The sequence below is a fragment of the Euprymna scolopes genome, chromosome 29 (genome assembly GCF_053919585.1).
Source record: "Euprymna scolopes isolate OS-2025 chromosome 29, ASM5391958v1, whole genome shotgun sequence".
In the NCBI taxonomy this organism is placed as follows: Eukaryota; Metazoa; Mollusca; class Cephalopoda; order Sepiida; family Sepiolidae; genus Euprymna; species Euprymna scolopes.
In genome coordinates this window covers 39,051,030-39,067,982 of record NC_136510.1, presented here as the reverse complement: position 1 = coordinate 39,067,982, position 16,953 = coordinate 39,051,030, and the positions used below count along the sequence as shown (strand labels likewise).

The window sequence follows — 16,953 nt, the reverse complement described above, 5'->3', positions numbered from 1 at the left end:
CACAGCAAAAAAGCAAAGAAGAATGGCAGACACAGGTAGTTTGGTTAAAGACGACGTTTCACCTTTTATTTGCAAAGGAAGCAAAAAATCGTATGATCTGGATGCTGGTTGTCCGGAGGGTCACACGTCACCAGAGGCTAAGGTCTGGAGGGTTGGAACAGGTACCTTAGACATAGCGTGGTTTAGGGTTGCTTGCTGGGGTCTGAAACGACCGGCTGGATGTCAGGGCGATCCGGAACGGACGGTGGACACTGAGAACGTAGGATCAGTGTTAAAGAACAGACGGTCACTAGGAAGCCAGGTACAGGCGAGGATGCAGGCTGGAGGAGCGAGGTGCAAGTGAGGTTGCAGGCCAGAGGAGTGAGGTGCAGGCGAGGTTGCAGGCTGGAGGAGCAAGGTCGAAAGTCGCTGGAGTGAGCTGGAAAGCTGCAGGAGACTGGAGGCAAGCAGTAGTGAATTACATTAGCAGAAAAACTAATTAGTCCTGATAAGGGCTGTTTGAACTGCTGGTGAGACGGCTGGTGTCACTGGGAATCTTTCAGCTGGTGAATTCGGTCGACGTGACTGGTAGCGTCAGTCGTCGCTTCAGGAGCCTCCGCTCGCTCCCGACTGGGACTGTTTATTTATTTGCTTCCCCACTGAGCAAATTAGGCACAAGGCTGTTTTTTAATGTGAAGAGATTGGGGAAATGGGGACCAGCTCCCCGAGGAGTAGGGGAGCTGGATAGTGACAATTTGTACGAAGGGTTTCCCCTACATTGACCAATAACTGATTGCCACAAGGACAATGGTCTTATATGTGGGGTTTCTCCCACATATGGTCTTTGATTTTGATCCGAAGGCCAAAAAGGCCTGGGGCCAGCGCTGGCGCCCGGCCAAAACTACCTGGTTGGGCCGAGGCTGGCTGTATTCATTTCTCTCTTCTACTAATGCTATAACAAAGATGACAAATAAAGTTGTTTATTAAATAAGATTTCCTTTCATTGTCTTCATTTTTAACGAAAGGGTATATAACAGATGTATGCACAACTGGAACGCTCCTTGTTACTACATATGTGTGTATGTGTGTGTGTGTGTGTGTGTGTGTGCGCGCGCGCGTGTTTCTGCAAACCTGAATTATACATACTTGGATTATTACAAACTTTTTGAATTATTACAATCTTTTTGGATTACTACGCACAATCTTGATTTTTATTTTGATTCTGCGTGTCAACAGCATAATTCTGGATTTTCCGATGGGAACATTATTTCCTATCATCTTTTTGTATGGATAATATTGGATCTCGCCATATTTTTTCATCTTTTTTATTTTTTAAATCTTCACTGGTAATGTAGCCTCTGATTTCTTAAATTTTCCCCCTCGTTTTATAAACCCTTTTTCTTTTTTTTTTTTGCATTTATGACTAGTTTTCATGTAATGCTGTTTCAATTAATGCCAGTACCAGCAAATTCATACCTTCGCTATAATATTCATTTGCTAATAATATCTTTTCTTTGATGAGAAAAACACATTTCTTTGAAACCCAGTGGATTAAGGAAATTAATCTTTAAAATCTATAATACAACGAAATATTTAATTGCTTATAATACTTAAACAAACAACTTGTGTTTTTTTTATTATTTTTTTATTATTAATATTAGATGAGTTTCAGTATAAATCATCGTGTTCTTTATTTCAATCCAATTTGGAAGTTTTGTAAATGTATATGATGTTTATAATGACCTATGATTGCGTATTTATATACATTATTTTCCCTATCCTTCTGTTCATCGTACATCTTTTACTCCCAAACTTAAACATGGTGGGTGCATAGAATTCATTTACCGATACAAAAGAAATGATAAGTAAATAAATCCATAAATAAATATTATAAATGGTTTATTTTAATACTTGCCAGGATGCGGAGGAAAATGAATGAAGGGGGAGGGGAATGAAATAAAAACATTTTGGAAACAGATTAAGTTTGAAAGAATTGCTTTGCACAGAAAGAAATTAATGAAAAAAGAATAAAATTAAATTTCTTTTCCTTCTTGATTTCTTTTAGTTTTTTATGAAAAAGGAAGTCAAAATTAAGACTATAAAAAACAATTTTTATTAAGAGCGAACCTCAGTCGTCAGGTCTGTAAAAAAAACGTGGAATAATCAAGAAATGTTTTCTAATACATTTTTTTTTTTTTTACTTATGTGTTCATTTGTCTCTTTGAAGTTCGTTTGTTTAATATATCGGTTTGCAATATCACTTTGTCATTCTGTCAGACTCAAATTTTAAATCTACATATCTATAAAAGTGAAAGTGTGTGTGTGTGTGTGTGTGTGTGTGTGTATGTCTGTGTACATTTCCCTACGAAATAACTCTGTCAATTTTTAGTCTACAGACTCGAAATTATACAGGGTACTGAGATTTGGAAAAATCTATGTGATCGGTTTTTAGCCAGAAATTTGGCGATTAAGGGGTCAAAGTTCAACGATTTGAGCTTTGAGAACTCTAGCAAACTTCTCCGACAATTTTGGGTCTACACCCTTGAAATTTTAGATATAGGTTCCGTGGACATAGATCTAACTTAATAACTTGATTTGAGGCCAAAACAATAAATTTTCAGGGGTCATAATAGGGGTCAAAGTTTAAAAAATTACCCCTTTTTTTTGCTCAGCATACACCTCCAAACACCCGGGCAACGCCGGGCACCCATGCTAGTATATATATAATATAAAGCTGAATGTGTGTGTGTGTGTGTGTGTGTGTTTAGTCACGAATAGGCTCCTATATGGTTGACTATTTTAAAAAACTGATTACATATAATGATAGAAGATGAATCGAGACACAGGAATGGGTATGTTTGATCTGGCAGAATGATGATTCATTAAAATTGGGGGGTCTGTGTTCGCGCCTGGTCCACAAAGTATGGAAATAAAAAATTAAAAAAAAAAGTTTACAAGTATTTGTGATATAGATGTACATAAGAATACTTTGATAAGTGTGTTTTAACTTAAATAGGGATGGTATAATAAAATTCTGGGGTCTGCGTTCGCGCCTGGTTCACAAAGTATGGAAATAAAAAATTTAAAATTATAAAAAAAACGTTTACAAGTGTTTTTGATATAGATGTACATAATACTTTGATAAGTATGTTTTAACTTAAATAGGTTGGTATGATGAAATTGTGGGGTCTAGAATGGAAATAGGCACAAACTTCTGATGGCAATTAAAAGTGAAGAAAATACAGAAACGTTTATATCGTGCAGGTACTCGTTACAAAACGAAGATGCCATATTCCAAAAATTACGTAAATCGATCAAGTAGTTGTTTTTTTAACAAGAAAATCAAATTTTACGGCTAAGCGATTTGTTTTCATCAGGCATGATGAAATCCGATGAAATAAATAAAAGGGAGATAACTCAAATTGAAGTGTTGAGATAAAAAATCAGCATTATGCTCAATACAGCTTAGTAGTGAAATTGCTAAAAATCGTAAATTTTGATTTTCTTAGTTAAAAAAAACTACTTGATCGATTGCTGTAATTTTTGGAATATGACATCTTCGTTCTGTAACGAATAAGTACATCATACAGACTTTTTTGTATTTCCGTTACTTTTAGCTGTCGCTGTTAGTGCCAATTTGACATTTCTGTGCCACGCATGCCGCAAAGTTGTCTAGGAAATGTTTCCCTTGGAACGATGAACAGGTCCAAAACCTGGACCTCAAACATCTATATGTCAAAGTCAAAGTCAAAGTCATTAATTTTCTACTTTATCGTTTTTCGCACTTTTTGGATATGTTACTAATTTCGACATGACAGTTAAGTAGATACCATTGGTTTTAATTGAAATTCAATATTTCGATTTTCGTTCTAATAACGAAGAAGTACCGATATTTTTATGAATAAGTTCATTTTAAAGTAATATTTATCTAAATTGTTAAAATTGCTTTGTATAATTCGACACCAACAAAATTGAGAAGATCACGTGGTGTAATTATTTTTTTATCCAATGAGCGACAAGCATTTCGTTCAGTGCGCGGCTGTTCAGCGTTGCCGTAGCGTAGGTGACGACGCGATCTTCTGGTAAAAACGGTAAGAAAAGAAAATGTCACTTATGGTTTCAATTTCGCAAAATGGGGGGGGGGAAACAAACAAACAAACAAACAAATAGATACGCATTTAAAAAATATTCAAATTTAATGTGACATCAACTACAAACATAGACTTAAATAGTCCACATTAAAAAGAAAAAAGGTTAAAAACAAATTAGTAGCTAAATGAGTACGTACGTCTCAATGTTTTGATTTGTTAGAAAGTTCCAAAACTGTGTAAGATTGTGTAGCGTCAGTTTTTCCAAGCAAGGAAAATCGGGTTTGTATTACTGTACACATAGATTCGAAAAAGTTGTCAAAAAACAAATATATAACAAATAAATATTATCAAAGGCAAGATAAGTTACTTTTCTACCGAACTGGATCCATTTTTTTGTTTTTTATTCAATGTAACATGTTTATTCAGCTCGAAAAACATGCAGTGTTTACCGATGTATTGGAAAATTCAAAATGGCGCCCGACACTCTCTTTAACATGGTAAGTTTGGGAAAAGGTATTATAAATAATAAACTAGATAAAATACTATTAAAAAAACACCGAATATATGTAAACTTATGTCACAGTAACATATAATGAGCGAATTTCTAACAGTATTTTGTCTAGTTTATTATTTATAACACCTTTTCCTGAACTTCCCGTGTTAAAGAGAGTGTCGGGCGCCATTTTGAATTTTCCAATACATACATCGGTAAACACTGTATGCTTTTCGAGCTGAATAAACATGTTACATTGAATAAAAACACGAAAAATATATCCAGTTAGGTAGAAAAGTAACTTATCTTGCCTTTGATAACATTTATTTGTTATATATTTATTTATTTATTTTTTTTTTTTTTTGACAACTTTTTCGAATCTATGTGTACAGTAATACAAACCCGTCATCTAAATTATTTTAGAATTTAGTGAATTGCGTTTTGGGCATTACTTCCCCCAATAACTGTTTTGGTCCCCGACAAAAGGAGGGTGGATCTGCTGACCAACCACCCTCGTTCGTTCGTCTGTCCGCACTTTTCTTAATAACTACGCCTTGGAATTTTTTTTAAATTTTGCGCAAACATTAAACATGATATGAGTAAAAAAAAGTAACAGAACTGCTTTTCCGGGAAAACTCCGGTTGCCCCCCCCCCCAGGTGTGTCTTTCGGATTAAAATTGCTAACATTGACACTTTTGTGCTAATTAAAAAAAAATTGATGCCTTGAATTTTCATAAAACTTTCTGAAAAATTGTAACTAACTAATTTCTATATAATTTTATTTGTCTATACTTTGCAATAACTCTTGGGTGTGCCCAGGGGGGCTCTTTTAGGCCTAATAAAAACACTTCATTTTTGGGACTATTTTACTATATTTGTCCAAAATGTTCTGTGTATGTCTATTTAGCAGTTCTGCATGGTGCTGAACTCAAATTTAAATATGTTAAGGCTTTGGGAACTTTTTGGGCTGAATGGAGGTGGGGGCAAAAGATGGACTTAGTTATTTTTTTTATTTTTATTTTTTGCATGGTGCAGAAATCAAATGTTAAGGCCTAAAACTACACCGTTTGACGTCCCCTGGGGATTTTTAGGGGCTAGGGGGGGGGGCAAATGCTGAACTTAGTCATTTTTTTTATGCCTCGTTCACTGTGCACCCACGGGGGACTATGCATGTTTCATTTGTTCTTACTTAAATCATGTTTTGGGTATTTTAGTAGAGAAGACAACAAACGAAAAGAGATTAATATATATATATATATATATATATATTAGTGTTGGGGTGATTAATCGGAATCGGAAAAATAACGGAGCTTTTTGGGGTATCGGAATCGGAAAAATTTTAGCCTATTTTCTAATGCTAAAACCGATTCCTTTAATTAATTTAAGAAACATCTTCCACTGCTAGTAATAATGATAAAATAATAAATATTTATTGATTTTAAAATACCAGTAAAGCTAAAATCTATAGATCATCCTCCACAAGTGTAATTTTATGTTTACGAAAATATCTGCATATTTAACATGTTTTTATTACAGAAATCGGGGAAAATAACAATCTTATAGTTAAATATTTAGAGATTTATAAAGAATCGGAATCAGACTCGGGAATTTAGTAAGGAATCGGTAATTGTATTGGAATCGGGGAAAAATATTGGAGTCGTCCCATCACTAATATATATTTTAAATAAATGTTAATAAAGCAACATAAGTCACTGTTTTACTTACCTGGATAAGTTTTGTATGTTTTAACATCTTTTAAAGCTTTTATTTGGTTCGAAAAACAAGTGATGTCGAGTTGGTAAGTTAAACCGACAAAAACATGTGTTTTCAGAGTGCCAATAATGGCTCACATTTTTCACACTCTGTCTAAAAGGGAAGAACTAGTGATTGATGCACCAGCCCAGATGTGACAACAATACTCTGTACACATTGTAAAACCTGATTTGTTAATTTGTTGAAATAAATACAGTAACTATGCGTTAAGAAAAAGAAAAGTGCTTGTGCACTTATTGAACCATGCTATGTTTGAATAGTATTTTCAAGTTTAAGTTTTATGATGCCTTTTTTATTAAATTGTTAGGTGAAAGTACAGAATAGGGCGGACCTGAATGAGAATCACCTCTCACCCCCATAATTTTTTATAGTATGTTTTAGTATGTAGTATAGTTTCGAGGTTAGGGGGTGGTTATCCCGAAAGCTGTTCTTAACATGAGGAGGTTGAGAGTGTTTGTACTATGCTGGGCTATGTCGTAAAAAAAAAAATGCTAATTGCAGAAACAAAAGATTTTACTCATTATAAACCATGCTTGGTGTATGATTACTTTTTTTTCTGTTAATTCCATGTTATGTGATGAATAGTTTAAGAGTTTGGCGGTTAAATATATATACACAGACGAACACATACATCTACTGTTTTATTTATATAGATAACTAGCAGGGAGACCCGACGTTGTCCAGGATTGAATGCTCAACGAATGTTTCACATCCCCATCTTTTTTATTGTTATGGAAATCAGTGAAATTGCTCACATTTTAATCAAATCGATTGATTGCCTGCTCTAGTTGTGGACCCATTACAGTGCACATGGAGGAAGCTCCACATGCTTCTCCGCAGTGACTTAGTTCACTGTACAGTGTAGTCCACATTGCACTGTAAAGAACCTATTGTTGATTTTATAAAATTATTTTTATATATCACTTGAATTAAAGTTTAAAATGCGAAAGCCAAGTATGATGGTTTAATTGTGCTTTAAACAGAAGCATTCATTTCGAATGCACCCCTATCAAAGACTCTACTGTTGATTTGACCTTTGTGCATATGTGCTGTGATAGTGGCTTGGATTTAAGTTTAAAGTGAAGAAGTCAAGTATCATGGCTCAATTGTGTTTTAAACAGAAACATTCATTTTGAATGCACCCCTGTCATATCAAAGAGCCTACTGGTGATTTTATATGTTGGACCTTTCTGCTTTGTGGTAATAAAACTTCTCAAATGCACTTGTTAACATCACGTGTTCGATTATCGATACTTACCAAAGGCATGTGGGTTACAAATTGGATCAGTATATAAATTGGTTATTCAGCTAAATCACAGTCAGACGTTAATTTGAGGCTTCAGATTTAATCATACTGAAGTCAAATTTACCCATACTATCACGTAATTCATGTTGTCATGCAAATTTTCTCTGTATCTACTTTGTTTCAACAATAAAACAAAAGTTTAATGAATGTATAGCAGATATGTGTGATAAACTATTTTCTTTTGTGTTTTCTTCCATGCAGAGTGATTGTTTGTAAACAATATTTTTCGCATACTGAGAGGTTATAACTACACACATTTGGACGATTCTATTTATAATAATGGATGATAAAAACGGACCAATCAAATGCCAGAACCACTTTATAAAATATACTGAATATCTTTAAATACTTCAGTGAACTTTAGTCTTGATTCAAGAAGATCACTAAGCTCTGCTGATCCTGACTGATGAATTTTTAGTTGATAATGAAGACAATGAAAGGAAGTCTCATTTTAACATTTAATAAACAACATTATTTGTCATCCTTGTTAGTAGTGTGTAAAAGAGAGAAACGGGTTAGTAGGTGGAAGTGTTCTTGTGTGTAAAGATAGATTTAATATCATGCCGGCTTGTTGAAGGAGAGAATAGTTCAGTTTACACGTGTTTGTAGCCAGTAGTCGTCGAGACAAAGTAGGCTGGTTAAAGGAGAAAGAAAGGGAACTGTATTCAGTGTGTCTACGTGTTGTCATGGGTGTGTGTCGGTGGATCGACGATAGTTCTGTAGCATGATAAATAAAGTTAGTTTGGGTACCGCACGTGGAAACAAATGTGAGTTAGAAAAAAACAATTGTTAGCTTGTTGTATTCACATTCCACCTGGGGCCAAATCCCCAGGCTAAGTCTGCTGCCTGGCAGAGTTGGAAGAAAGAGGAAGAGGATTTATGATTTTGCCTTTTATATACTCAGTCACGTGATTGAGAGCTGGCTTATGATTGGACAAGTCAGAGAGAAAATGGATTTCAAATCTTGAGAATTAGCTCCTGCCTGTGATTGTAGCAAGTTTCAGTTGCTACAAATTCTTTATTTGGAAAAAACTTCTCTGATTAGATTTATGCTGCTATTTTTTTTTAAATTTTTTTAGCTTGAGACAAATACATTTTTCTATTATGAGAATAGCTCTACACTGAAGAGTGATTAATACTAGAGATGGAGCAATTCTAATATTTTTCCTGATTTTGATACAATTGCCAGTTTTGCCGTAATTTTTGGTTCTAATTACCAGTTGTGATATCATTATCGCTTCCGATACTTTTCATATTTCTAAATATTTAGTTATAAAGTTGATGTTTTCTTAATTTCCGGATTTTCCTTGATACTCATGTAATGTAGACATTTTCCTTGATACTCATGTAATGTAGACATATATTTTCACAAAAAGTAAAAGTACACGGGGGGTGAGGGTGCATATATTACATAAGTAGATTTTTCTAACATTTTTTTTCTCAAATCATTTCTTTATAATTAATTGACTATAGCTATTTGATAAACTCATTGATATTGATAAACTAAACCCATAAAAGATTTCTTGGCCTTCAGGCTAAGGTCAAAGTTTAATATCTTTTCTGATACTACACCTCAATCTTTTGTTATCAGTTAGAGAGGAAATCCTTCATGACTGAGACAATTCCCTCCCCCCTCCATTTACACGTCTAACTCTGCTCTTGTGGGGAGGCAAAGTAAATAGGAACTCATTGTGTATATTTTTCACTTGTGCCCTATTTTTCTATTTATCCGTTCATAACATTTTACCTGTATCATGCTTACCTGTGCTATTTTTACAGTGACATTTCTTCCGGTGCCATTTTTACCTAAATCCGTTATCATAATATATAGATTTTAGTTTTACTGAGCATGGCCTACTATAATAATATGTATAGTAGGCCATGTTCTGAGTTTTTTAAAAAAAAAAGTAAAAGAATCCTTTTGGAAATCAGAAATTCGACTAAATATTTTTCTAATTCCAATACTGATTCCAATACTCTAAAAAGTTATCATTTTTCCAACTCGGATCAGTCGTCCCAACACTAATTAATACATTATCCAATCAGGACACTTTGCATTGTATGCTATTTTCCTGATTTTCAGTCAGTTACATGTGTTGAGGTCAAGCTGAAGAGGCGTGCAATATTCCCACCTTAGCTGAACAACAAGACAAGTGAATGCAAAACCCAACTCATCAAGTACATGCAATAAATTGACAACTCTATTTTCTTTAATTGCAGATTTGGCAACTATTGGTTATTTTAAGTTCAGCTTGGTTTGGCTATTCATCATGAAGAAACTGATGCCTGAGCAGTGTTTTCAAATTGCAAATGATACAATCAATTTACTGAGAGAAACATTTTATGAACAAATAAATGAAATGGACCTTTCAACTAGCCACCTCGTTTGTATGATTTAACTCCATTTCTTTTGGATATGTAAAGTCTGATATCTACACCGAGGAGCCAGACACATTAGACCACTTGGAAGACACCATTCGATGTGTTATTGCTGAAATAACCCCTAATTTAATGCATAGAATTTGTGAAAATTGGATCTCTAGATTATGCCATAGATGGACTAGCTACAGGGCTATATACCCAAAATCGTATTTAAATTATAAATGCAAAAAAGAAATCTTTGGAATAAACTGCATATTTGTATAATAAATGTATTTTTCTGTGATTTATTTTAATTCAAAGTTTATTGCTTTATTAAGTATTTGGAGAGCTTCTTTTTGGCTAGTCTGTCCAGTGGATTGAATGCTGGTGATGCTGTTTCTTTCAGACTGTATTTGTCTTGAAATGATTCTGCTTTTCTCTCCCTTTTTATGGCTAGGATTAGCTCTTTACATCAAGTGGCTAAATTTAAAAACAATATATACAAATATAATGGTCATTCGATTCTTTTTAAATGAACTCTAAAGAATGGATTTTTTTCTTTTTTTTTTTAATATTGCATAAATGCCAAAGAATTCATAATGGATACTGTTTTAACCATAGTAAATATAATCTTGAATAAGGTATGGTTTAGTTTGGCCATAATCTTTTTGGGGAGAGGAGGATTAGTTTATTATCAGTCACCTGAACCGCCCTTACTGGAGAATGCATTCTCGGATATTTTAATAACACTTCAGAACGTCCTCTTAGAGGAACTAGATCTCCTCCCCTATATGACTCAGCATGCTATGGTACCCCTTGTCACTTAAACTTATTCATGGTCCTTTATTTGCTGGTGATGTGATGTATGAATAAAACTGACTCAAAATTGTCTATATTAAAGCTGCCGATAAATCTCTATCAATGACAACAAAATGATAACTCCTTTTATTTTTTTACCAAATAAAGCCTACAAAATGGACGCCTTCTTCGTTATCCTTACAAATGTATCTAATGAATTCCCCCAAATTTTTATATTGCTTTTTTCTTTTCAGAATCATCATGTTGATGCCAATCTTTTCTTTGAAACTTAGTATGAAAATTAAGCCTAACAAGGTGACCATCGGCAATTATTTTGGTAAATACCCAGCTTTAACTTGTGCAACAAATGGGGACAAGGTATTATTATTTTATTTTTATTACTAATCATATGATTGATTTTATTATTGGTATCACTATTTCTATTATTATTGTCATCATCATCTATACTATTAATAAAATTCTAAATGTTTATTTATTTATGTGTGTTTGTGTATCTATATACCAATAAAACTTTCGAAGAGGTGCACCAAATTGAAAATTTCTTTTTTTCCCTGAAAGGTGTGAGTCCCTAGATTCTCCTTATCTATAAATGCTTCGTAATGAACGATGCTGAGTCACACAAAAAGCCTGAAATAAGGGTTTTGGGGCCGTTTCGTGCATGTTGAAAAAGTTACCTGCCCATGTCAACGAAATTTAGCACTGTCTGTATACAGTCGCAGTAACATCTTTCAGCATACGGACAGGACTTGTGGCGCAATGGATAATGTGTCTGACTACGGATCAGACGATTCCAGGTTCGAATCCTGGCAAGTTTGTAATAATTTTAACCATCTTTTTATCCAACATTTACTCATTATCCTTACTCTTAGTTAGGGTATTTTTGTTTTTTCAGTGATTTTGATTTGTGCATATGGGATTTTCTCATACTCCGAGTTCACAGTGTAAGCGTTGATGGTAAGACAATGTTGAGTGTACTTGATGTTGAGTGTATTCAATTTTGTGTTTGACTTGGCGTTGTGTTTGCCGACGCGGTGCAGCCGCTAGTTAATAATAATATTTTGCTTGTTCTTTCCTTAGTTAGCCTATACATTATGCTTTGAAAAAGGCCAAATACAGTTTTTGAAGGCCAAATTGCTTTTTAAAAAAGCCAAATTCATTTAATTTAGCCTTGAAAGGGCCAATCTGGTAACCCTAAACGAGAATATGAGAGTTACCTCCCTTTGATTTAGCCTTGTTTTCGAATATCATTATAATAATGATAATATATGGTTATTGTTGTAATCATGTGAGAAAGGAACTCGTAATTTCGATGTGCAGTGGTTTTTCACCAAGTGAAGAAATCAGCAAAATGATACATAAAAAGTGAAACATTCGAAAGAAACAAAACAAAAAAAGAAGAGGTGTGGTTGGGGATTGTGAAACCCTTGCCACACAATTACATGCGCAGCTGCCCCTACAGAGGGTATCCTTTGTCTTTCAAGACTGAACGGAAGCATCAATAGGCGTACGCCTAAACAATGAGACAATAATACATAGGTAGGAGAGGAAACTCTCCAAGGCCCAAGGAAGCCAAATTATACCAGTAATACAGTTAGCATTAAAATATAACAACAAAATATGGTATGTATGGAGAAAGAGAGGGAGTAGGTTTAGACAAATAAATTATCACATTATATCCAGTAATTCATAAATATTTGATGTATGACCATTTTTAAGACAATTTAAAATATATTACATTATTTTCTTTTTAATATTTTTGGGAATTCCATAAAGTTTCTCCTTTAACTCCTCTCACAACATCACAAATAGAAGTCAAACAAGAAAAGTGTCAAATTTTATTATTTTAAAAAATATATATCCAATTATTATAAGATAAAAAACTTATGCCATGGAAATATTGATAAGTCGAAAAAATATTTATTGGATCATGTTGCAATTTTGCAGGATGTTTGCTGTCAGAGTATCAGATCCATACATCAAATTTTGAAATTGTAATTCTGTCAAAATTTCAGCATTTACTAAACTTTACAAGATCAAAGTCAAGCTCAAAGTTATATAAGATGCAGGACTTCATTGGCTACAAAATGTGCCAAGTAGTGAATCTCTATTATGAGCAGAACGAAAGTTATCATCAAAAGTGTGACCTTTACAATGACTTTATATAGCCTTTGACCTAAATCTCTTCAAATTAAATCCGTGCTAAGTTAGACAGTGGTTAATATTTTAACCAACTTTGGTCAAGCGATATGTGTAATGTACCACTAAAGCTCAATCAAAGAGTGATAGCCTGCCCTAAAAAATTATTACTTAGAGGACGGGGAAAGGGAACACCAGTAGGAAGAATATTCCATTTCGGTCTGATGCAGCCAAACACAGCTAATTCTACTAAGTTATTTTGTTCATCCTGATTTTCTTGTTAAGCAACAACAGCCAGAAAATAAAACTAATGTTTCATTACTGTAATGTACAGTTAAAGTTTAATGAAAGTGCAATAACCTGCTCTAGACAATTATTACCTAGGGGATTGGAAAAAGGAACACCGGGAGGAACAAGATGGTGAATGGTAAACAGAAACCCACAGGTAATGGAACAGTTCACTTTATTGGCTAACATCTGTCATCAAAAGCAAAACATCCTTGCATGCAAAGTCCTGAATAATGAGTATCATAATATAGACACTAAGCTATACATGAATAAACATAGTGACAAATTCAACCAAAAATATAAACTCTACCTTGTAAAGGAGTGCTCATAAAAAATAAATATCTTTCTTTACAGAATTTTTTTTTAGTAGATGTTTATTTACAGAAAATATTGACAGAAGTAAATTAATACTGAAAGTAAAATATTTTTTTAAAAAATATAATAAATTAATATAAATCAAGAGGTTAATGTAGTTTGCTTGAAGCATTGTTTAGCATGTATATAAAGGGAATTAATAGAAGGCAATACAATGCAGAGGTGTAATGGATAGGCACAAATTGAAGCAAATCTATAATATAAAGCTGAATGTCTGTGTGTGTGTGTCTGGTCACGAATAGGCTCCTATATGGTTGACTATTTTAAAAAACGGATTACATATAATGGTAGATGTATCGAGACACAGGAATGGGTATGCTTGATCCGGCAGAATGGTGGTTTATTAAAATTATGGGGTCTGCGTTCGTGCCTTGTCCACAAAGTATGGAAATAAAAAATTTAAAAAATAACCTTTACAAGAGTTTTTGATATAGATGTACATAATAATACTTTGATAAGTATGTTTTAACTTAAATAGGGATGGTATAATAAAATTGTGGGGTCTGCATTTGTGCCTGGCCTCCATAGAATGGAAATAGAAACAAACTTTAATAAAGACTTTTCATATCTATCTGCGTAAGTATACTTTGATAATTATGTTTCAGTTTGAAGAAATATGGTATAATAAAATTATGGGGTGTTTGTTCGCGTCTGGCCTCCATAGAATGGGAATAGGTCACAAAGTTTAACAAGGTTTTTTAATATAGATCCACAGAATATTGTGATAAGTGTTTCAGTGTGAACAGATATGGTATAATAAATTATGGGGGTTATCTATTTTATTTTTACTTTCATCATATTTTACTTTGGTTTTGATACCCCCAAATTCGAAGCTATCTCTTTACAACACTTCCTTTTCATAATCTATCATACTTTCATAAATCAGAGTCCATTTTCTGTAGGCTGTTTTTGAACCCAGTCAACAACGGGTACTTTTGCTAATTAAAATATATAACGGTGAAATAAGCTGTGCAAATTCACCTTTTAATACAACATTGACATATTTTTTTCCTTATTTTATTTTAAAAAAAATTTTTTATGAGGGAGTTATCACTTATCGAGGCACAAAAACCACTCAAGGATAAGGGTTAATGAATGTAAGGTGGTAGTGTAGTAAACGTTAATGGTGGAAGTTGGGTAGAATTTCAATTATTTAAAGGAACTGTTCAACAAGAACTTGTTTACATTTGACTTGAAGGCTACAATGTTCCACAGGCAGGCAATTCTAGGAAAGAAGCTTTGTTCATGGAATCTGTGTTTAGATTTAGGCACAGAGAGTGGAGAAAATTATTGATAGTGGTTGTAACTAGTCGAGTGTTTTTTTTTTTTGTGAAAATTTGGCCAGGGGAAACCATAGATTGGGACAAGCACTTGCATGAAAATAATGATAGAGCAGAGATAGGCTCTCCTGTGTTAAAGAGGTTGCAGCAAAGAGAAAAGGTCATCATCTACTAGGTTATAAAGCCAATTTTGAACTCTGTTAATGCAGGATAGGTTTGAATCTATACTCGCATTGTGTGCCTTATTGCATCAGTATGGTCAGATGGAAGTTCTGTATTATATGATATTTCGGGAGATTTCCCTTCCTCAGATATATGTTTGAATTTTGTTCAAATGTTATTGTAAATGAAAGCAGTTTCACAGAAATTGTAAAGGGCCTGAATTTACTTTTATTTTGTTTTAAAATTTATTATTATTTAACCTTAATAATGTAGGACCTGTGTTTATATTCAATATTATTTTATTTAAATTTTTTTTCAGTGTATTTACGACTTAATTTGCATTTTGTTTAAATTTTAATTTATTTCTGTATTCTAATATATATAAAAGAAAATGCATGAATGTTTGCTGAACATGGTTAAACTATATGAATTAATTTTTTTTTCTTTTTACTATAATAAACTAAAATAGATAAATGGAAAAATATGATGCAATCCTCAGATAAAGTAACCCCATCTATTTTTGTCAAGTTTTCCAAACCAAAAGTCGCTTGGATCAGTAACTATGCAAGATTACTAATATACATATTTTTTTAATTTAAAAAAAAATTTCTTCTGCAGGTTTTTATCCATACACCGCACAAGATAAGTGAAGCAAACCGACCCCAATCAACGCTGACCAGTGCTGGGGGTGATGTCAACCTGTTGAACATTAATCAAAAAGTGTCCTCCATTTGTGCTGGAAACCTTAATCCATCATTAGGCTACGATGTTCTAATGATTGGCACGGATACCAATTTGGTTGCCTATGATGTCATACAAAACAGGGATCTTTTCTATCGAGAGGTAATCTTGGATTTCCATTTGACATGACAGAATAAATCTGATGGAACGATACAGTCAATAGTTTTATATTAGATGGAGTGTTTGGAGTAAAAAGGGTGTTTATGTATTTTTGGTACTGCACTATTTTTAAATAGGTTTTTGGTCCCCCCCCCCCCGACAAAAGGAGGGTGGATCTGTAAATTCACTTTTGCCCATTCGTCTGTTTATCCGTTCATCTGTCCACATTTTTCTCAATAACTACGCCTTGGAATTTTTTGAGATTTTGCACAAACATTAAACATGATATGAGCAAAAAAGTAACAGAGCGGATTTTCCGTGAAAACTCCGGTTGCCCCCTCAGGGGTGCCCTTCGGGTTAAAATAACTAAAATTGACACTTCTGTGCTTATTAAAAAAAGTTGATACCTTGGAGTTTTATAAAACTTTCTGAAAAGTTGAAACTAACTGATTTCTATATGATTTTGTTTGTCTATACTCCGCAATAACTCTTGGGTGTACCCCAGGGGCTCTTTTAGGGCTAATAAAAACACTCTATTTTGGGGACTATTTTACGATATTTGTATGTATTTGTATGTCTATTTAGCAGTTTTGTATGGTGCTGAACTCAAATTTAAATATGTTAAAGGCCTTGGGGACTTTTGGGGCTTAATTACAAATGATGGACTTAGTCATTTTTTTTTTTTTTTGCATGGTGTAGAACTCAAATTTACATATGTTAAGGCCTAAAACTGCACCGTTTGTTCATTTTCACTAGGATTTGACATCCCCTAGGGACTTTTGGAGCTAAATGGGGGGTGGATACTGAACTCAGTAATTTTTTTATGCCCCATTCACTGTGCACTCACGGGGGACAATGCATGCTTCATGGAATCTACATTTAGGTTTAGGCACAGATAAAGAATTTGGGAAATTATTGATAGTGGTTTTGGCTAGACGAGTGTTTTTCGTGAAAGTTTGGTGAGAGGGGACCATAGATTAAAACTCAGCTGAGCACTTGCCATGAAAATACTGATAAAGCAGAGACAGGCTCGCAACGTCTCTTCTAAGA

At 33.8% G+C, this 16,953-nt stretch overlaps 1 protein-coding gene across 3 annotated transcripts in view; it reads left to right on the top strand.

The window, feature by feature from the left end:
• Nucleotides 1-16,953, top strand: part of LOC145252603 (BBSome complex member BBS2-like) — a 114,752-nt gene that overhangs the window by 37,355 nt on the left and 60,444 nt on the right. For 2 of the 3 annotated variants that reach the window (XM_080112300.1, XM_080112301.1), the window contains exons 2-3: nucleotides 11,056-11,179; nucleotides 15,682-15,906. In XM_080112300.1, the coding sequence (XP_079968426.1) occupies nucleotides 11,063-11,179; nucleotides 15,682-15,906 (342 nt within the window). In that variant the 5' untranslated portion in view covers nucleotides 11,056-11,062. Of the gene's footprint in view, nucleotides 1-3,995; nucleotides 4,071-11,055; nucleotides 11,180-15,681; nucleotides 15,907-16,953 lie in introns of those variants that run through there. The other variant, XM_080112299.1, reaches the window with a different exon arrangement.